At 41.0% G+C, this 23,606-nt stretch overlaps 1 protein-coding gene across 2 annotated transcripts in view; it reads left to right on the top strand.

Moving 5' to 3' along the window:
- Positions 1-7,761: 7,761 nt before the first annotated feature.
- CFHR5 (complement factor H related 5) overlaps positions 7,762-23,606 on the top strand; it is a 28,763-nt gene continuing 12,918 nt past the window's right edge. The window contains exons 1-7 of one of the 2 annotated variants that reach the window (XM_045983695.1): positions 7,762-7,914; positions 11,396-11,593; positions 12,676-12,852; positions 19,468-19,644; positions 21,160-21,342; positions 21,799-21,978; positions 23,374-23,550. In XM_045983695.1, coding sequence (XP_045839651.1) covers positions 7,857-7,914; positions 11,396-11,593; positions 12,676-12,852; positions 19,468-19,644; positions 21,160-21,342; positions 21,799-21,978; positions 23,374-23,550 — 1,150 coding nt within the window. In that variant the 5' untranslated portion in view covers positions 7,762-7,856. The remainder of the gene's footprint in view (positions 7,915-11,395; positions 11,594-12,675; positions 12,853-19,467; positions 19,645-21,159; positions 21,343-21,798; positions 21,979-23,373; positions 23,551-23,606) is intronic. The other variant, XM_045983696.1, reaches the window with a different exon arrangement.

Below are 23,606 nucleotides of genomic sequence, written 5' to 3'. Positions count from 1 at the left end.
CATTAGACACCCCTCCCCCCCAACACCCCCTACCCTCTCGCAGCTGTACTTCTGTTCAGCCAGGGAAGTTCACCCTGCCCCTCACACCAAGTTGTGCAGAGGCAACATATTTCTGTACTCTTCAACATTCTTCTTTTCTTTTTTTCTTTCTTTTTTTTTTTTTATAGACATTGTTTATTTCAAAGTTGCTTAAAGAGTAGATCCTAAGTTGTCACAAGAAAAAAAATTGTGACTATGTGAAGGAATAGATGTTAACTAAACTCATAGTGGTAATCATTTTGCACTATATACATAAATTAAATCATTATGTTGTACACCATCAACTTATACAACATTATATTTCAATTACATCTCAGTAAAGCTAAAAGTAATTAGAAGTGACAAGTAGAAAAAGCTATGCAAACATGCACTGAAGTATTAATGTAGCTACTAAATGTAAATATGTAGTGAATCATAAATGAAATTATAAATAGCACAAATTATGCTAATTATATTGAATATGATGACATATTAGAAATAATTGGTTGAATAATAATCTTCCAGACATAAAGGCATTACCTTTAGGAGTGGAAAGCTGAGGACTCCAGGACACAAGTGCTGTCCAAAGCCTCGGTTCTCACATGCATCCTGCAAAAATGCCTGGCTTGGGGTCCTCCCCTCAGTTCCTTTTCCTAAGTCTCACAGACAGAACACTTTCTGTCCCTCTTGCACCAACGGAAAACTGCTTGGGATTCTCCCAGCGACTGGACTGATAAAACTGCCTACTGTCCATGACATTCTTACCACTCTGATTTTAGGAATTCAAGGTTTGTCATTGACATTTTGATGCCCCCCGCCACCATCACTCCTCAGGTGTACATACATGTGTATTATTTTTGTACTTTCAAAACAGCAAATGCTATACCTCAACTTCTAGCCAGCCTAAGAATTAAATTGACATAAGATAGATTAACAGGAGAAAGAAGCAAAATTTTGTGTGTACAGAGGCCAGATATTAAAATTGAGACTCAAATGACTAAGGCAGGCTGCTGTTATATTTTCTTTTAGACAAAGAAGCAATAAATCTGTGAGAAGTTAACAGGACAAAGAAGATGTGTTTAGTAAGGGATTTAAAACAGAATTTGGACAGGGGTGGTAAATTGGCAAAAATCAAACGTTTGTTTATGTAGCCTTCTTGGCTCTGAGTTCCCTGTCTCTGGTGATGGGATATCTCTTTACCTCCTGCTGCAAGATGTCTCCTCTTCACATGGAAGATTTATTTCCTGCTTTCTGGAGACAGAGGGAGGCAGTCTGGGTGTCTTTCTTGCACTCTTACATAACTTTAATTCAAAATTATTAATATGGCAAAGTGGCACGTTTTGGGTGGCCTGCCTTGGTCCTCACATGTGCATTTGGGTTGGTTAGGGCTCGGAATAAAGAGGATGCCATGGAACCCCAAGAGACTGCTCTTGAGATCTGGATTCTCCGTAAATTGCAGGTTCTAGGTCTCTCTGGCTTTCCAAGTCTACATGGCAAACATATGTGCGCTGTGTACCCCAGTAGCTAAACTTGGCAGCCAGGGACCTTGAGGCATGTGGAGTTGGGCTGGTCCACAATTACTGGCAGGATGAAGGGATCTCAGTCCCAAAATCCTGCTGAGGTATCACCTTCAAACTCGGAACAGTGCCCATTTGACTGCCTGCCTGCCTGATGGGGTCCTGGACTTCTCTAGCAATCAAGACTCCAGGTCTCTCTTATTAAAGGATACTCCAGTCAGACTGCCAGCCTCGCCCCAGCAAGATATCCGGTTTCCTCCAGTCTTACCTTTGGAGGTAATATGTGCATTTATGAAGATTAGGGCTTAGAATTAGGGAGATGTCTTTGACCCACCAAAGGTCACCATTCTAGGTTACTGTCTACCCTGACTCACAGCCAACACATAGGTTTCGGTCTACCCTGACCTCCAACTCTGCCTCGGAGGGGACAGTGCCTGTGGGGAAGGGTAGGGATTGCAAGTTCCCACATATCTTGTCTCTAAGAGCCACTCCTCTAATCCAGCTTCCCAAGACCAGCACCCTGTTGCAGGTCCCTGTCTACACGAGGCAGCTGGGGACCTCCAAGGAATGGAACTGGTAACTGGGGCCACAGCGGCAAACTGGCCACTGTCACTCTCCATTTGCACTTCCTGCCTGCGGGGGTTCTGGGCTGCTTCAGCCACCAGGATTCCCAGGTGCCTCTTATTAGGTAACACCCCTTGAGAAAGCCCCGCCCCACCCAGGCAAGGCAGACCGATATCCTTCAGCTCTGTCTTCAAAGGAAGCCTGTGTATTTGCTAAGTTAACAGTCTGAGTTGAGGCACATACCTTTGTCCACCCCATCCTATCCCTTGACATGGTCCACCTGGATCCATACCCTTCCCCAGGTTCCTGGCTACCTTGAACTGCTTTGACTGAACTGCTTTGACTTGAACTGCAGGTATTTCATGCCCCCTCAGATGGCCTGAGGCAGCTGGGCCCCTCCAGGCGAATGCGGCAGGGCCCAGCCCCCAAATCAGGTGGAGGCAGAAGCTGCAGATTAGCCACCACCAGTCTTGATTTGAACTTGCTGCCTGTAAGGGTTCCAGGGTTTGCCAACAACCTGGACTACCAGGTATCTCTTATTCGATGATAGATACCCAAGCTAGCCTGCTCAGCCTTGCCCTAAGACAGGAGGGCAGTATCCTCGGATACTGGCTCCTGAAGCTGGGGTCAGTATCCAACCACCTGCGTAGACTCAGGGACAAAGGAGCCCAACTCTGAAAATCTTTCCAAAATAGCAGCTTTAAATTGCTCTGAGTTGCCCCCAAATTGCTCTGAAACAGCCATGGAAAGGGGCAAAAGTCCATCCTCATGTTGACTCCCTGCATGCTGACGTCCTGGGCTTCTGCGTCCATCAGAGTTCCCAGGAGTCTCTTATTGTAGGATAACCCGACCAGCCCATTGATCTAGCCGTGCAAGGGAGTCCAGACTCCTCAAAGTCTGCCTTCACCTGGAATATGAATGTTCGTATCTCAATTATAATCGTATAGGTTGGGCTTGGAATTAAGCAGATGACTTGTAACCCCAAGAGCCTGTTCCTATGAACCCTACTACTTACAAGACTTGCTCTGGTCCTGGTCTCTGGCTACCTTGACCTGCACGGCCCACACATACACAGCACATACCCTGTAATCTGGCCACTGGCAGACCCGGTACTTCAAGCCTATGAAAATCCAGCCAGACCCAACCACCTGCAGAGCCTCTGGTATGGACAGAGCCCACCTTTCAAAAAAAATCACACTGAGCCCATAGCTACAATGGTTGACAGACACCCCCGTGTGGCCTTGCTGCCTGAGGGGTCCCAGGTTTAATCAGCAAATATTGCCAGGTGTCTTTTATTGGAGAGGACCCTGGCCCTGCTGCTGGGCCCCACCCTGGCAAGGCAGTTCAGACGTAGCCTGTCCCTGTGACCGACCTCACAGGGCACTTGTATTTTTCCAGCTCCCTGACTGCCCTTGTCTGTGCACATGCAGTACATACCCCATCAGCTGCCCTTTGGCCGCTGGGCCCTCCAGGCCCGTGGAACAAATGCCCAGAGCCAGCCATTGGCATAGCCTCAAAAATGGAGAGAGCCAGCTCCCGGAAAATCGAAAATCACTCTGAGCTACTGAAATGAGCGACAGTCAGTCCCTTGTGGCCTTACTGTCTCCTGAGGTCCGAGTTTCTGCCTCCACCAGCGTTCTCAGGTGTCTCTCATCGGAGGGGCACTCCAGATTTCTCAAGGACTGCCTTCGGTGAGAATATGCACAATGCCGTAGGGCAGGGCTTGGAATTAGGCAGATGCTTTGTAACTTTAAGAACCTGCTCCCCTGACCTGGCATCTCCAGACGCTCACCCTGTTCCAGGTCTCCGGCTTTCCTGACCTATACATGCGTGCAGCCACACGCATATCCTGTAAGCCAGTCTTGGACAGACCCAGCCCTCAGAGCCTGTGAAATGCTGGCCAGGACCCACCACTTACATAGCGACCCGCGAGAAGGGAGCTCACCTTATAAAAATTGCTTCTAGTGGACCCCTACTAATGGGAGACGGTCCCTGTGTGGACGTGCCTCTGGATGGGGTCTTGAACTTCTTTAGGAACCCGGATCCCCCGATGTCTCCACATGGAAGACAACCTGTCCTATGGGTCTGTTTCTCCCCAAGCAAGGCTGTTGAAAAACCTCCAGGTCTTCCCTGTTCCAGATCCCAGGCCAATTTAACCTGGGAGACCCGCGCATGCGCTGTTGGCACACCACAGTTGGCCTTGGGCTGCAGGGGGCACTCCAGGCCTGTGGAACCCCAGCCTGAACTCAGGCACCTGAATGACCTCAGGTTGGAGGGAGCCCCACCTCCTGAAAATCCTTATGAGGCAGCAGTCTGCTTTGCTTCCATTTGCATTGGCTTCCTGATGGGTTTGCCAACAAGCAAGACTCCCAGGTATCACTTATTTGATGATAGGATACCCAAGCTGGCCTGCTCAGCCTTGCCCTAAGACAGGAGGGCAGTATCCAACCACCTACATAGCCTCCAGGACAAAGAAGCCCAACCCTGATAATCTTTCTAAGACAGCAGCCTTAGATACCCTGATGGGATGTCAAGCTTCTCAACCATCGTGGCTCCTCAGGTGTTTCTGGGGCATCCTCTGGTCATCTAACCTATCCCTGCCCAGGCAAGGCTGATCTTATTTCTGCAGCTCCACCTTCAGGAGTAATATATGCATTTGTGGAGCTTAAACCTTGGAATTAGGCAGATGCCAGATTCCCTAATGGCCGCCTCCTGTGACTGGCCTTACCCGACATTGCTCAGGTCAAGGTCCCTGACCGCCCTGACCTGCACAGCCCACATATATGTGGTCTACACCATGTCAGCCAGCCCTTGGCTTTTGGGGCCCTCAGAGGCCTGCAGAGCTCAAATACTTCCTAGCTGCCAGGGTGGGGAGAGCCTGAAATCCTTCCTGAGGCTTCAGCTTGACCTGTTGACGGCTCATTCCCATTGGAAGCAGCTGTCCAGTGGCTTCTCCAGCAATCAAGGATCCCAGTTGTCTCTTATTACACATTTCTCAGCCACCCCTTCCTGCCCCACTGAGGCAAGGCACTGCGGATTCTTCCCCCTCTTCCTTCAGGGAGAATATGTGCCATTTTGTCTGTTAAGCCTTAGTATATCAGATGCCCGGGATCCCAGCTGCCCCGTCCTGTGAGCCAGCTTCAGCCAACATTGCCCGGTTCCAGGTCCCTGGTTACACTGGCTGCTCGGACTTGTGGGGCCTGGGCTTCCATGGTCCATATTCTGTCAGTTGGCTTCCGGCTGTCATGGCCTTCTATGCCTGTGGAGGTCAAGCGAGGGTCCCCAAACACCTGCTGGCCTGCAAGTGGACAGAGCCCACCCCCTACTAAAATCATGCTGGGGCTCCCCCTTCAACTAGAGGCAGCAAGGTCCCATTTGGACCAGCTGCCTGATGGGTGTTTGGCTTCTCCAGCAACCAGGGAGCATCTCTTACTGGAGGAAGCATGGCCTCTGTACGACCCATGCAGGGCGAGGCAATCCGGACTTTAGTTAGGCCTTCAGAGGGAATATTTACATTTGCATAGGTTGGGGCTTAGAATTAGATTCCTTGTACCCTAAGAGCATGCTTCTGGGGCCAGGTATCTCTGGACGCTTGCCCTCTTTTCCAGGTCTCTGGCTACCCTTACCTTGGAGGCGTGCACATGGACAGTATGTACCCCAAAAGCCAGCTTTGGACAGACCTTGCCCTCCGAGCTTGGGAAATTTAGGCCTCCACTGCCAGCGTCGCCCCTGGTGGGGAGCGAGCCCACCTTTTGAAAATCGCTCTGAGCCCATAGGTGTGAAAGGACGACAGGCAGTCATAATGCAGACTTGCTGTCTGCCAGGCTCCAGGCCTTCTGGGGGAATCAGGACTCCACTGGGTCTCCATACCACAGGCCACTTCCTAGTAAGGCAGTTGAAAAAACCTCCAGCTCTGCTTCTGGGGGCATATTCCATAATGTAGGTAGGCCTTGTCCATTAGGCCAATACCCCGTACCCCCACTAGCTCTTCTCTGTGATGCTCCTCTCCTGCGGCGGCGCTGTTGCAAGTTTCTTTTTGGCCTCAACTGCCAGGCCTGCTCATGCAGACTCTGTACCCTGCCACGCGGCCTTGGGTGGCAGAGGCAACCCAATGACCTCAATGTCCTCTGAGTAGAAGGAGCCCACCCCTGGGAAGTCTTTCTGAGGCCATAGCTTTAACCTGGCAACAGGGTCCTCATTTGGACTGGCTGTCTGAGGGGGTCTTGATCTTTATCAACAACCGGGGGCCCCCAGGTATCTCTTATTCAAGACTGCCCTGGTCAGCACTCCCGGCCCCACTCTGCCAAGGCAGTGCAGATTCCCCCAGCTCTGCCCCTAATGTGCACATTTGTGTCGATCAGGCCTTGGAATTGGATGTCACTGCTCAGGTTTTATTTCTTTTTATTTTTTAGTCTGACTTCCTAGGAGTCATTCCTGAGTCAGCATAACTTAATTACGTCAACCCATAATGGGTCAGAGGTCATGCTTAAACACATCGACCCGCTAAACACCCTATGTTTTGTCTCTGAAACTGTGTGGTTTAGGAAGTCTTTCAATGTTCAGGGAGTGTACACGTCTGCTCCGTGTTCAACCAGGGACAAGCAGCTCCCAGGATCCTCTCTGGTTTCTCTGATTGGGCACAACTCTTATATGTCAAGGGACTTCTGGACCACCAGCAGGAAGCATTATCTTAGTGGGGTTCTTTTGGTCTTTTTCCTCCAAATTTCCCCGTTAAATTTCCGGCCAGGCTGCCATTTTGTTTCTTGCCCCAACAGTATTGTGTAGAGACCTTAGCCTTCCTGGATTGTTTCCCACTGTAATCTCCATTGTGTTCACCAGGGTCATTGGTTGCGGATGTTTTCCAAGATCTGCTATAATGTCATTCTACTCGAGCGGGACAGCAGAGCTGCCGGTCATGATGCCTGCCTACCCACGGGAGCCACAGAGTGGGGCAGAGGTCAGAGAAGGAAGGGAGCAGCCACTCTTTTTTAGTGAGACTTACGGAGATTTCCTTTAATAAACATTTCTCGACAGTATGCTCTTTGGCCAAATTACGGAAACTAAAAATAGTTTTGGCTTTTCAAAATAATTTTGTCCAGCATTATTTCTGCCTTTTGGAGAAGGGAATCTACCACACCCCTGTCCTAGCCATTCTTGCCAGTCCCACGTAAAAGAGTTTGAAATATACTTTGTTCAAAATTTCAGGAAGCATTATTTGACAAAATTATTCTTGGATACACTTAAAAAATACCTACAAACCTATAATAACTATTAAGAGGGAACCTAATTCTTAGTGCCAGTTTGAAGAGGAATTTATAATAACTAAAGCTGGACATGGCTTTAGAATGAGGACGGATGAGCTACACTTGATTGCTTTCTGAAACAGCTGACCTCCTGGCTAGCGAGGAGAGAGCCAAGAGCTTCATTTCTCCTCCTCAGGGGTCCATTTCTGAATGCTTCAAATTCAGAAACTTTGTGACTGCAGCAAGGAAGTTGCAAACCTATTATCCTGTTCAAATAAATATCAAGAGGGGAATTTAGAGTCTTGATGTAAAAACATGAATAAGATACTATTTAGTTTTTTTCACACTACCCTCTGTGAACTTTGGTATTTACCAAAGCTATTTCATTACACCAGCTTCTGGCAGTGCCCTGAAATTCAAAAGTCATGCATGTCGTCCCAAATGAAAGCAGGACTTGGAGCAACACCACCGCTGTTGGGCCATTTCTAAACATATGTGCTTGGGATAATCTACCATGCTGCTTTTAATTAATGCCATTCTAATCCTCCGGATTTCTACTGCTGGGGTGCAAGGTAAGTTGAAAACACGAGAGCAGATCTGAATATTTAGTTCCTCTCTCATATGTGTGGATGTTGGGAGTATGTGTGTGTAAATATGTTTTAAAATGAATAAATAGGGGCGCCTGGTGGGTCAGTGGGTTAAGCCTCTGCCTTTGGCTCAGGTCGTGATCCCAGGGTCCTGGGATCGAGCCCCACATCGGGCTGTTGCTCAGCAGGGAGCCTGCTTCCTCCTCTCTCTCTGCCTGCCTCTCTGCCTACTTGTGATCTCTGTCTGTCAAATGAATATTATGTCTCCATCAGAAAGGATGAATACCCAACTTTTGTAGCAACATGAACGGGACTGGAAGAGATTATGCTGAGCGAAATAAGTCAAGCAGAGAGAGTCAAGTATCATATGGTCTCACTTATTTGTGGAGCATAACAAAGAACACGGAGGACATGGGGAGATGGAGAGGAGAGGGAGTTGAGGGAAACTGGAAGGGGAGATGAACCATGAGAGACTATGGACTCTGAAAAACAACCAGAGGGTTTTGAAGGGGCGGGGGGTGGGAGATTGGGGAACCAGGTGGTGGCTTATAGGGAGGGCACGTACTGCATGGAGCACTGGGTGTGGTGCAAAAACAATGAACACTGTTACGCTGAAAATAAACAAAGAAAAAAAAACTTATAAAAAATCTTTTAAAAAATAAAATGAATAAATAGGTAAGAACATTTTGAATAAAGGCTTATGATTTATTTTATCAAAATGTTTTCTAATATGAAATTAAGAGAAAATAGAATGAAATTATTTTCTCTGTCCTCTAAGTTCCCAAGTGTGAAAGCCACCAAAGACAACATTTGGAGAGGAATTACAGAATGAAAAAGCTGCATATAATGAGGTCTAAAGGGTCCAGCACCAGTGTATTCTCCGTAAGCTCTGCAATGCCACTGGCCAGGAAAAGGATCCTAAGAAAATCTGGAAATGTTTGCATTTTCATAGATTTGCTAATTTAAGTATTATTAAACCAGGAACATCCTTTTTCAATCTGTCACTTAAGAAAGGGAAATCTCTTCTAGTAAAACAGTACAGTATATTCTAATTTTTGTGAATAATATGCCAGTGAGATGTCAGTAAGTTGTTTTTTTTTTTTTTAAGATTTTATTTATTTATTTGACACAGAGAGAGAGATCACAAGTAGGCAGAGAGACAGACAGAGAGAGGGGAAAGCAGGCTCCCCACTGAGCAGAGAGCCCGATGCGGGGCTCGATCCCAGGACCCTGAGACCATGACCTGAGCCCAAGGCAGAGGCTTAACCCATTGAGCTACCCAGGTGGCCCAGTAAGTTTTTTTGTTGTTGTTTGTTATTTGCTTTTTCTGAGCTCTTCAGTACAGGTCAAAAGTGAAAAGAAATTGTCCATCCTTTGTTTATTAAAACTAGAAACCACATCTTACAATATTTTAAAAACTGTCTCGTCTTATTTCATGTTGAGATAAAAATCATCATATCCAAATAATGGCAAACAAAACCTCTAACAAGATCCAGGACGGCTGATTAGACCACGGGTGGAAGTGGAGTTTCAGTGCTGCCTTTTATTGTTTGATTTCCAGAAGGGGTTTATTTTGCTATTTTGTTGCTTGCTAATTTTTACTTCTAATGGACATTCTTTGCGGGAAGTTTCTCTTTAATCCTAACATAAGAGAAAAATAGGAAAAATACAAATGCTTTACTTTTAAGAGCCACCCTCATAAAAGTTATAAAACCTCCTTTCTGTGGACTTGAAACTCCTTTTGTTTGATACTACTTTTAGCATTGAGATAGACTCACAGGAGAGCAGTTAGCTGACGGGGGTAAAAGTACAACAACAGGCATTGCTTCATCTCCATTAGAAATTCCGAATTCTCCGGTTAGACGGGACGAGTCTCACTGAAGAACTGTATGGATGGGTGGATAGGTGTATCCGATTTTTGTTGAAATCTGTGTATCTGGTATAGATGGTTGTAAACATCTGTTAGCGATGACATTAAGAGAGGATTTCGAAATGGGCAAAAAGCAGAGGAAAATAAGTGTACAAGATGAGAATAACAGGTAGACTTTTTCCAACCCATGACCCAGAAAAAGATACTCAAACTTCACACGCATTTCCCAGAGAACCGTCAAGTGAAGATCCATCCGGAAGTTGTGTAGACGTTAAATGACCTCCAAGTCTGTGTTGCACTAAGGCTTAGAGGCCTGTGAGAAACTGGCCCCAGAGCAAAAGCAGCATTTTATATAAAAACCCTGTGTGCTTGCCATAGTGAAATATTGATGGAGCACTGGATTAGGGTGTGTCCTGCAGCAAGGAAGCTCAAAAAAAAAAAAAAAAAAGAAAAGAAAAAAGAAAGAAAGAAAGAAAAGAAAGAAAACTGTGTCCCACCATAGCTTTGAGTGTCCTTGGAGGAAAGCAGAATGTGCCAATAAGTAACAGATTGCAAGACTATGTGTCCATGCATGTACGTGTGAGGTGTGTATGTACGTGTGTAGAAGGGTATGGCTCTATTTCACAGGAAATGTAGTCACGAGCTTTTATCAGAATGTAGAGATGGGAGTCATCATCTCCTCCTTTTGGAGGGGGTGACTGGCTAAAGGAGGTCTGCCAAGAGAGGTTAAGGTTGAAAGCTAGCCCATTGCTGTGCACACAATGAATATTTTTGCTAAATGTGGCAGAATGAGCATTGAAGGACAGGTAGAAGAGAGACGATCAGAGAATGGAAGGGATATTACTCTGGATAGCAAAGTGAGATAGAAATGGATGGAAATCAAATGCTGTAATTTGAGGGGAGGGCAAGGCATATCTGGAAAAAAGAATTAACGGGCGGTGCAACTATCAGTGTTAGAAGGGTCTTTTTTTCCTGCACGTTCTCCAAAACTACCACGAGTCAAATTGTAAACAGATAAGTTAGCTCAGGTTTTGCAGGTTAAACGTCATGGGAATCACTATTGTGCCACATGGAAAGTCACCTCTAGACAAATGCAAGAGAGAATTTCCCGAGGTAATTGATTGGTGAGCTGAATTTTTGGCAGTTGTTTTCTTTATTCACATATGGAGAAAACAAAACTTCTTCATCCTCATGGCACCAGGAAAAACCAGACAGCACAGGGACTGAATCAGAACAGAGAAAGGAAAGGCCCCAGGGAGCCCACACGATGCTGTCCCTACCTGGCAGCACGTAGAGTGGCCCCAAGCCGGCCGCTGCCTGCTCCCCTCTGCCGCCACTCATAGATAGTTGTGTGGAATTTTCTTCTCAAAGTTACTGCGGAAAAGATTTTTATTCCACGTGACTCCAAGCATAAATTTCATGTTCATTGACAATGGGCTTTTCAAATACTCTTGTACTCTTAATTCGAGATCGTTTTTGTTCTTGATGATGAATACACTGGAAGGCATGTAGACTAGAGGAACCTGAGCTGCATGAAAGAAACTCAATGATTCACTGATGTGGGTTAATTCTTCAGTTTTGTTTCATTTTTCCCAGCATCTTCCTACTGTAATTTCCCAAAAATAGACCACGGAATTATATATGGTGGAGAGCGCTTGGAGGAACTTTCCCTGGCTACTGTAGGGGAAATTTATTATTATTCTTGTGAATATAATTTTGCATCTCCTTCACGATCCTTTTGGACTCGCATCATCTGCACGGAGGAAGGGTGGTCACCAACACCCAGGTGTCTCGGTGAGTGAATACCTTGCTCAGCAGATGTGGCCGAAGCATTCGGTGGTTAGAAGGGCCCAGATGTCTCGAGACAGTCTCAGGGATCAGCATGAGCCAGAGAAGATGAGAAACGTAGTCCTTCCTGGAGAGGCCTTTTCTGAAAACCAAATGAAGAATAAATATGTGAAATTTCTTGTGTTACCTAGAAGTGCTTTACATATTTTAATTTTAAAAACTGAAGATTTATACATTTGACATTAATATGTATTTCCTAATATTTGTTTGGTATCAGCCTGGGCATATTTTTTCCTTTAAAACAAATCTTTTTACATACACATTCTATTTTGAAACTTACCATTCTTTTGAATATTGCAAAGATCGTGTGAGTGTAAATATTTTCACTTTCATATTTTCCAGAAAACACGTCTTTTGTTCTTACAGTGATATCTCTATTAATCCTTCAGTGAATGTGAAGAGCAGACTCAGGACGGAATAGCAGTGGGGGGAGGGTGCCTGCGGGGGCTCAGTCTGTTAAGCACCTGATGCTTGATTTTGGCTCAGGTCATGATCTCAGGGTCATGAGATGGAGCCCCATGCTGGGCTCTGTGCTCACGGAGGAGTCTGCTGGTACATCTCCCTCTGCCCCTCTCCTCCCACCTCCCCACCCCCCGCTCTGTCTCTCTCGAATAGATAAGTAAAATCTAAAAAAAAAAAAGAAAAAAGAATAAAAACAATGGGAGGCAGAAAAAATGTGCCAGCAAAGGAGACAGTAATGGTCTTTCTTGTTCTGTAAGCAACATTTATGAGAACTAAGAGAGAAATGGATATATTAAAATCTAATTTTGTACCTTGAAAAGTTTATAAAAACAAAATATTTTTTGTAAAAACCATAAAACGGAACGAAATGTTAATTTACATTTCATAATGGAAGTAATATGCCTATAATAGCATGAACAGAATTCTTGAGACATTTTGTTTTCATACCGGATTTCAGTTTTGAAAGTTTGCCATTCTTCTTAAAATATTGTAAAAAGGAAATTTAGTTGTTGTTGTTGTTTTTAAATCAGTTCCATCTTGTACATTAAACAATCTTTGGTCCTTAGGGCAGTGTTTCTTTCCCTCTGTGGAAAACGGTCATTCTGCATCTTCAGGAAAAACACACCTGGAAGGTGACAGTGTACAGATTATCTGTGATGTGGGCTACAGCCTTCCTCATAATAGTGACACCATTTCATGTTTGGAAGATGGCTGGTCTTTTCCTCCCAAATGCAGTGCCACCAGTAAGTAAAATGCTGTCCTGTCACATCCTGACATGTGATGTGATTTTTAAAAAAATATGTCCGGGGCTATGTGTAGGTTTCATCGCTGGCTTTTATGCTTATGCATTTGTTTTTCAGTTCCAGTTGAGTCGGAGAGATCTGCAAAAAATCATACTTTGCCTGTCTACACAAGTCCAGTGCATGCAATAAATAGAAATATTAGATAATACAAAGGCTTTGAAGGCAGTCCCTTTATGTTAAAGGAACACCCATTTATTGCTTACAGGAAAATTATCACGTTAGTTGGAAATAAACTTTATTTAAAACTGGAGTGTCAAACTGAAAAGAGACTTTAAGTGACCCTAAGTCCAATCCTAGTTAAAATGTCTTATGACCAAGACAGTTTTATATAGTTATTTTATGGGTGCAGATTAAATTTACAGGCTTAATTCAATAAGCACTCAGTTTCTTTGTTTAAAATGTTTTGTACCTGTGAGCATTATGTTTATTTGTCTGTGGCTTAGAATTTGGAAAACTACTCCGTAAGAAACTGTACAATGCGATGGCCTCTCCTAGACCTGTGTGAACGTTTGGGATTCTTCATCTTTGCAACTCCCTGGCAATCATTCTTAAGGCAGTTCGTGGAATTCCAGCCTAGGCTTGCAGAGTTTAGTACTCAACCAAAGACACAAGAACACTCTTAAGAAAACTTCTCTAGCTCCACCTCCTCCTAATACCCTCTCTGTTACTCTGCCCTGTAAATTCTAGCCATTCTAACCACCATGGTCTGTGATCTTCCTTGCTCTTCTCAATTCAGGAAGAACCCTGGACTCTTCCTGGCTTCTCCCTGCCCCTCCCACCCCCCAAATACAGTCTGGAAATTACTCTTCTAGTAGAAAGCTGAAACAATCATATACTGTTATTTGGGGTTTGGGCGCCCCCCCCCCTTTTTTAATCATCACAGACTTGCACTGAGCAATTTCTGTTTTTTTTAGAGATGTTTTGTACAGTCTTCTAACATTTTTTTCTGATAGAAACGTATGCTGATACCAGCTAATCTATCTTATCAGGAAATGAAGTCTTCTGATATGCTTTTTTTAAAAAATTTATTCCAGAACTCATTATTTAAATTTAAACTTCTAGAAAATAGAGCCTTTTTAAAGCAACTTGAATTAAAATACTTAGTTCCCAGTTAGGCCACAATCTCTTTCAATTACAAGGGGCTTACACATGACCAATACCTGCAGAAGAATAATAAAAGAACGCATTTAGTGACTTCCTACCTGAAATGTCCCGTGGTTGAACAGGTCTCATGATTTATAAGGCTTTAGTTATGGTATAAATATTTCATTGTCATCTTCATCTCAAGAACCATCTCTCTTCGTTTTGTGGGACAATGGCAGTTGTCAGACCACCAATTGTATTGTAGAGGCCCGACAACCCAGTTTGACTGGTGGTAACCTACACAAGCTGGCTCCTGTGTATATTTTGTGAGACTCTATTAGCCCTTGAAAAATTCTGTGTATCCAAGGTTGGGTGTTGGATGAAGAACACCACAGTAAGTCAATGACATTTCAGTGCAACTGGATTCTAGCATGGGTTCTGAGAAAAGTCACCTCTGTGACCATGAGTAAATGATCACCCATTTGAGCTAAGGTTACGGATCCATAACATGATTATGTTAAACTCTCTAGGTAACGATGATTAAAACCCAACCATTTTTCTTTAAATCCCTAAATTGTTTCCACCTGTGGTGGAAGCTTTTATTTTCTGCCAACTGTGTTAGATTTATGGACAAATATTTAGTCAGAAATGGCCTTTAACAAGAATTAGAGTGTCAAGGGAAGAGATAAGGAGTGGATAACAAAATGGCAGAGATTCCAAAGAATGAAAAAACAGGAGGAACACAGGAAAAGAATAGAGAAAAATAAATATCTAGAACAAGAGTTCTAAATTTTTTCTGAAGCTTGCACACCCCTTGTTCCCCAAAATGAGCTGCGGGAATACTGATAAAATAATCACTTCATTAAGTCAATCATGATATACACATACATTTGAATTTTGTGGCAATGTTAACGACATTGTAAATCAGCATCTTAAAAAATGTGTTGACTTTATTCTTAATGCTATGGTCTTAAAGAGAAAACCATCCATACTGTTCATATTTAAGAAGCTTCAAGTCTTTAGGAAAGTAATATGCTAGTAAATTAAATTTTCAATTTTAGTAATTTTATCAGAAGCATGTTACCACTGACTGGTCCTTTAAGGTGATTTTAAAATGTGTACTTACCCTTTAAAAATCTGATCTATTTAAGTAATGAAATGATGTGATAAACTACAGCTAACCACAAAAACAATGCTGACACTCACCAATATGAAAATGAGGTTTAAAGATTCCATAAATTTTACAATAGGCAAAATTATTCTGTGGTATTTGCAGAAAAGAAAGGGTTAGTGGCTGGAGACGTCATGAGGAACTTCGAACATGTGAGTGATCATTCTGTTGTTTTAACTGGATGACAGTTACAGAGGTGTGTTTATTTTGTAAAAACTTACTGAACTTCTGGTTTTTACACTCATCTACACGCATGTTCTACTTCAGCAAGTTCATTACCACACAGTATTAGGAGACAGTTCCTAGGATGTCTTCACATTTCTGCATGGTCCAGGCTTTCTGAACAAAGAGTGTTAGCAAACTTGGCTAGAAAATGATGAAATAGAAAACACATCTTGGACGTCAGAGCTAACGTATGCCTCCAGTGAGACTGAGAGCCATCTTTCCGGAGCCTTCGCTTACATTTCAGAGAAGTAAAAACCTTCCTCTCTCTCTCCCCACAAACATGTCTCTGCTCCAGAGCAAAGCTTTCTTTCCCTTTCTCTCTTGCGGGGAGAACGGACCAATGGGCCAGCTGCCCTGGAAAACTCCAAGTCTCTTACTTCAGAGGTTCCCTTCCCATGGTGCAAAGCCACTGCCCAAGCACGAGCACCTCAGGCCGTCACTGCGTCTGATTACATGGATGCTGACAGATTAGAGCCTAGAGCTCAGAGTCATCACTAATGGCTCTTTGCGAGTCATCACTTATTTCGTCTCTGATCTAGAGAACTAATGTTTCCTGTAAGGAGGATACATTTCCATATGCATGGACACACACACACACACACACACACACACACCAGTACACCAGGTACTTACTGTACACTATGAGAACATATAGTATACTATAGATGGTAGGTATATACATAGATGTATATATTTATGTATATTGTATATCTATTTATGTATATCTATATATTTATAGGTATACATGACATATATATTTACATAGCAGAATACTTAAATATATCTAAAAATAGTATCATTTATTTAGGAGTATCATTTATATATAAGGAAAATGTACATAAATTCAATTTTGACTAAATTATTCATAATAATATTTCCTAAAAGATAACTTGTGCTTTGGTACATAATGATTAAAGGTTTTTGTCCACTTGTTGTGTGCTTGCAATAACATTAGGAATAAGACCCTGATTTTTAATATGCCTTCAAGTCTTAGGACGTGTCAGTATTAGCACATGCCAGAAATACAGGTAAGAGCATATGGTTTAACCTCAGTGATGAGTTGGACTATGAATGCCATGATGGATATAAAACAGAGATGGGAGCACCCCAGGGTCCATAGGAGGGATGACGATGGCTGGTCCCATGTTGCCCACAGGCTATGGTAAGTATGGTTTCTTCTAGGAAACGAAAGCAATTCTGAATGTATTTTTTTTAGTAGACTCTATTGAAAGATGTTTCCTAATGAACAATCATAAAAATTTAAGGTGTCCCCAAATAGCTTTAAGAGACCAATGTTAAATAATGATTTAATAACAGATCTTTGAAAAGCAACTTAGCTCATCCAAAATAATATTGTTTATATGCCACATGCATTGTAATATTTACGAGCAAGGTGAACGCTGTTTTAAAGGTACTTTGAATTCATGCTGCCAAATAATTCAAAACTAAGCAAACTCACCAAAGTTATAGTTTGCGATGCCTGCTACAGCAACTTTAGATATTATGCTCCTGGATTTTCATCCTTTTCCTTGTCATTTGATTATAAATTCACAAGTTATGGTCAGAGACTTGGGGCACCTGGCTGGCTCAGTCAATAAAGTGTCTGCCTTCAGCTCCGGTCATGATCTCAGGATCCTGGGATCGAGTCCCATGTCGGGCTCCCTGTTCAGCAGGGCGTCTGCTTTTCCCTTTCCCTCTGTGTGTGTGCTCTCTCTCTTTCTCAAATAAATAAAACTTAGAAAGAAATTTATAGTCAGAAACTTATATTCTCTTTGTTTGTTTATTTCAGAGCAGTTTGGGATTTCATGGCACAACTGAGGGGGAGGTACAGAGATGTATCCCTTGGCCCATACATGCAATATAGTCTGTCCCAATATCAACTTGACTGACCAGCCATATTTGTACAATTGACGAACTGTTTGACACATCATAATCACCCGAAGTCTATAGTTTATATTACAGTCCATTCTTGGTGTTGCACAGTCTTTGACATAAATGCTGCACAGAATGCCTTCAAGTTATGCCAAATCATACCCTTCCTTAAATATGACTGTACATTTCCCCCCATATACATTAGTTTTCTCCCACTACTGTAACAAATGATCCCAAACCTAATTGCTTAAAACAGTGCAAACTTATTATCTTACAGTTCTGGAGGTCAAAACTCCTAAAATCAAGATGTTGAATTACAGTTCCTTCTGGAGGTCCTAGGAAAGACTCAGTCTCTGCCTTTTATAGCTTCTCAAAGCCCTTTGCGTTTTCTTGACTCACCACCCTTCCTTACACCATTCAACTCTGCTTCTGTTGTCACACGTCCTACTTTGATTCTGATGCCTCTGCTCCCTTTTGTAAGAACCTTTGTGATTACACTGGGTCCACTCCCATACAAATAATTCGAAATAATCTCTCCATCTGAAGATCTTTAACTTAATTGTATCTACAAAGTCTGTTTTTCCAAGGAAGGTAACATATTTGCATGTTTCATGGATTAGGATGTGGATATTTGGGGGAGGCCATTGTTCTATCTCTAATACCATGTAATAACCATACTTGAATAAATCAACTGGAAAATCCTACATCAGCCAAGATCAATTATTTTCAATAGTGCTTTTGTTTTTTTTTTCAGTTGGATTAGAAAGGGAATATAAACAACAAAGAATTGTCATGCAAAATTACTGGAATGAAATACAGAGATACAGGTGTGCAGTTCTTCCTAAAGCTGAGTGAGTCACATTCCAAGGGGATATGTAAAAACTGTTATTAAATTATTAAATTGCCAGGAACAATGCATAAAACTGGCTAGTTTAAATAATATTTCTAAGATTTAGTTAGAAATATTTCATCATATTTTTGTGGCATATGCTTGATTTATTCAGAGTATTTGTCTTGCATGTCATTTATATTTTCTTTTCTTTTTTTTTTAAGATCTTATTTATTTATTTGACAGAGAGAGATCACAAGTAGGCAGAGAGGCAGGCAGAGAGAGGATGGGGGAAGCAGGCTCCCTGCTGAGCAGAGAGCCCGATGCGGGACTCGATCCCAGGACCCCGAGATCATAACCTGAGCCCAAGGCAGCAGCTTAACCCACTGAGCCACACAGGCGCCCTATATTTTCTTTTTTTAAAATAGATTTTATTTATTTATTTGAGAGGGAGAGAATGAGCAGGGGGGAGGGGCAGAGAGAGAGGAAGAAGCAGATTCCTCACTGAGGGGGGGAGCCCGATGTGGGGCTCCATCCCAGGACCTGAGATCATGACCTGAACCAAAGGCAGATGTTTTATTGACTGAGCCACCAGGTGCCCCTGTCATTTATATTTTCACACATGAATTTCAATATCAAATTTTATAAATGAACCACAAATAACAGATTAAATGAGAAAAATACACCTATATATTCATATAAGTATTAATTTTTACTTAAATCAGAAGGCATTCATACTGCATTGGTTTTTAGAAAAATATTAGAGATGAGGTTGGGTATAATGAAAAGATTCTGAACACTCATAAGGCAGCTTGGCCATGTGTTTCTGAAAAAGTCCACATACTAAATACAGTTCCCCTTGTAAAGTTAGGAATTATTTGCTTTTTAATGTTCCCTCCTACTTAAAATGTACTAGACATAATTCTTGTTTGGGCTATTCCAGTTACTAACTTTTTAAACATACCTATCATTTAATTAAATATGTTGCATTTTAATTGTTATTACTTGAAAAACTGATTTTCACACAATCTGTGAAAACTGTTCATATGCTGTTTTATAGACAAATAAAAGTTATTAAACTTATATGGTTAAATAAATAAATAAAATAATTTACTTTGTAAGTGATTGCTCGGGACTTATTTATTATAATACTGAGGAGATTGTCATACAAAATTTTACTTTTCTGTTCAACCCTAATTTCTCTAAAGGGGCTTACACATATTTTTGGGGTGTAAGTAATTACAGGTTTTTTTTTTTTAAGGTGAGACTATAAGTGCTCCTGTGTATGAAGCCCTCTGCTACTTAATAGCATATATTAAATTTAATATTACAATGATTATTTCACACATACTTATTTATTTTTATTCCATTTTAGATATAGAATGTCTTCTTCCAGTTTTAAAACCAAATATAGATATTTATCCAAAAAAAGCAATATACAAAGCTGGAGATATCTTGGAATTTTCCTGTGGAGGAGGACTTTTAAGAGTTGGACCAGATTCAGTTCAATGCTATCACTTTGGATGGTCACCTAATTTTCCAACATGCAAAGGTCAACATTAATTTTAGAACTGATGAAACAACTTATATCAATTTATATTAATGTCTATGTATTTTATTGTTCTTATACATATAATCTGACAAATTGTAAAAACATGGTAATGATATTTTAACTGAGAAGGAGAAGAGGTGCTGGGTCATCAATTAGTTATGTTTCCTTTAACAAGGGAGTAATTCTACCTCTGTTTTGAAATATTTAATGGAGTTTTACAGATCAACATATAGGTGCTAGAATGGGGAAGTGTTAGGAATTTTTCCCCAAACTCAATAAAAAATTATGCTTTAAAAAATATTGCATGGGCCTTCTTATATTTTGTTAAGTAATCAAGAAGTAATCAAATAAACATATGAATTATTCAGTATAAACCAATGATTTGTTACTTGCTTCAGTTGATCTTACTTTTAAAAAATATTTGATAAAATTATTATATATATTTATAGATATTAATTAATTAATTAAACATATGCAATAAATATACTTTGTATTTATTAATCTATATTTATGTATATTTATATATAATATATAATATCATATATTATATATTAGATTATATAAAATATTATGTGTATAATATATATAATATATTATATATTTATATATTTTTATTTTTTATTTATATTATATATTATATATATTATTTTATGTTGTATATTATATATAATATATATTTATATTTACTACATTATATATATATTTATATACATATAAATATATATGTATTTGATAAGTACTTACTTCTATATGACCTCCAGATTATCGAACTTCTTTAAAATCCTTAGGGCACAATTAATATCCTGGTTATAATAACCTGTAAAATATTGAGGGTTGGGCAATCAGTACATTTACATATAGAAAAAATATAAGATGGCATTAAAATTATTGTTAATTTAAAGAAATGCAATACGGTGTTTCGTATATGCAGGTCAACATCCTATTTCTTAGATAGGCATTCTGAAAAATTTAGAAGTAAAATCTTATTATGTCTATCATATCAGGTACCAGGGGTACCTGGGTGGCTCAGTTGGGGTAAGTGTCTGTCTTCCATTCAGGTCATGATCCCAGTGGGATCAAGCATAGTGTCAGGCTCCTCATTCAATGGGGAGTCTGTTTCTCCCTCTGCCCCTCCTCCTACTTGTGCCCCTCCACCCTGTTTTGTACGCTCTCCCTCTCTCAAATAAATAAGTAAAATCTTAAATAAATAAATAAATAAATAACTTCGCAAAAAATTAAGTAATTTGGGCAAAATGTAACATTCATATATATCTAGGTGATCAGTATATGTATCCATTTTTCTTTAATTTGTTCAGAATTGTTTATAATAAAAAGCCAACATTTGAGAAAAAAGAATACTCAGGACACTATGTACCCTGTAAAAAGAAAACCTGAAAAAAAATAGGAACATAGCATAAATATAATTTAGTTCTAGGTCAACCAGAACAGTAATTTTACATTTTGTCAGAGTCCTAAGATTCTTTAAGCATTACTTAAATAGTTTCTTTATGATAGGGCAAGTACAGTCATGTGGTCAACCTCCTCAGGTCCCCAATGGTAAAATAAAGGGGATAAGGAAAGAAGTATATGGACACGGCGAGACGGTGGAATATGAATGCCCTCCCTACTTTCTACTGACGGGGCCTGCGAAAATACAGTGCATCGATGGAGAATGGACAAATTTGCCCACTTGCGTTGGTAAATAGATGCTAATGTTTAAGCAGAATGGTTTAAACTTCGCACTTATATATAAACACATACATAAAAAAGATTTAAAATATTTTATTTATTTCTTTAATTTTATTTTTTCAGTTTTCCAAGATTCATTGTTTATGCACCACACCCAATGCTCCATGCAATACGTGCCCTCCTTAGTACCCACCACCAGGCTCACCCATCCTGCCACCCTCCTCCCTTCCAAAACCCTCAATTTGTTTCTCAGGGTCCACAGTCTCTCATGGTTTGTCTCCCCCTCCAGTTTCCCCCAACTCATTTTCCTTTCCTTCTCCTAATGTCCTCCATGTTATTCCTTATGCTCCACAAGTAAGTGAAACCATATGATAACTGACTCTCTCTGATTGACTTATTTGACTCAGCATAACATGGATTTAAATATTTTTAAAAGTAAGCATATCTTTTATTACATTCTCTTAGGACAAGTTAAACCATGTGGCTCTGTACCTCACCTCGAGAATGGCTATGCCCAGTTCTCTATTCTTCCCTTCCAACATGGTGTTTCTGTGGAGCTGAATTGCAGAGATACATATACAATGATTGGAAATAATGTAATTACCTGTATTGATGGAACGTGGACTGAACTTCCTATGTGTGTTGGTGAGAACACATTTCCTACTTGTGTATTTGATTGTTTACAGTTTTTTTAAATCAATAGATATGTTTAGAACAGCACGTGCCAATCCCGTCACCTATTAAATAATTAGAATGTAAGACCCTAAATTCTTCGCCCCTAATTACCTAAGAAACTGAATTGTTAAAGATTTCCTTTGATCTCTGTACACTGTGCAAAACTACGAAGATGCTAAGGGCTCTGTGAACCAAGAGAGTCTGGGACTTCTACTTCAGGGTAAGAGTGGATACTGTTCTCCTTTGTCCTATGTCCAGCAATCCCAATATAGTCAAGCCTTTAATTTTAAGCTTTAAAGACTAGCAGATGCTTTGCTGCTATTCTTCAGGGTTCTAAAGTAGAAAATCCAGAACCACTCTCTTCCCTCATCTCTTAAATTGTTGGATTCTCAGCTGGCTTCCCCACTCCTGGGGATGACAACTGTAGCTGTGGCAGATACCCGGTCACTGCCCATTCATGATGACCTGCAGGGAAGGAATATGTTCCATCCCCAAGAGCCTGGACTCCGTTATGAAAAGGTGTAAATTATATATGTTCGTGGCCAACAGTTTTTATATAAGGAGAACACAGACATCCAATCACTAGCATTACATAGCGTAAATTTATAAATAGGGATTATTAGAGAAAAACACATAAAGGGAGAGAGGCAGCAGAGCAGTCTATGTCTCGTTATCCCATCCTTTGACACCGTCAGGAAAGGTTCCCCAATGACCTATGTATGTATGGACAATAGGGAAGAATTGTAACAATAAAGTCTACTTAGACTAGCAAGTGGCCCATTGCAAATTCTTGTCTGACTGTTGTCATCAGGGTTTTCTTCCTTTGAGCTTACTCTGACTTATTGAGTCAGGGTCTTAACTAAGCTTCTGAAATGTGGGAGTAATCGAACCTCAAGAGACGTCCAGATTTCTCTCTCTTAAGACCGTACTTCCCACAGACTTACTCATGCATCACCTCTTTTTATTATTGAAATGCTTTGACAACATTTATTTAACATAATTGTGGAAAACAATCACATATGTATGCCTCTTTGTGCCTTTCAAAATTAGGCTGAATGACGTTTCATAAGGACTGTCCTTGAGTCAAGACCCCGGACCAGATTAACCCATCTTGCACTTCCATTTCCCAAAAGACTCCGTCATGTTTTTCTGTCATTCAAAAATGGAATACAGATTTTTGTTTCCTTTTCCCTTTTTCAACAGCATCGTCTGTGCAATGAAATTAAGAATAGCTTTGTATGATATCGCTTGAAGGCATCCAACATAATTTAATTATGCCATTAATATGTCAGAAGTTTTATTGAAATAATTGCTAGTTTCTGCTCAATATTCTTATCATGTCTGAATATTTTTCTTTTTTTATAGAAACAAACCAACTTAAAGGGTGCAGAACACCAACATTTCATCCAAGAGTACTGATGAGATTAAATCTGAGTGGATATAATCATAGTACCAGAATATATTACAATTGTCTTCCGAGGTACAAAAGCATGCAATCAGTCTGCATCAATGGGAATTGGTATCCTGAACCAAACTGCGTAGGTAAGGTTTGTGTTTATTCTTGTTCTTATATTGTTGGTGAGAAGTCTGAAGTCTAC

The sequence above is a fragment of the Meles meles genome, chromosome 17 (assembly GCF_922984935.1).
Source record: "Meles meles chromosome 17, mMelMel3.1 paternal haplotype, whole genome shotgun sequence".
Classification (NCBI taxonomy): domain Eukaryota; kingdom Metazoa; phylum Chordata; class Mammalia; order Carnivora; family Mustelidae; genus Meles; species Meles meles.
This window is presented reverse-complemented; position numbering and strand designations above follow the sequence as displayed.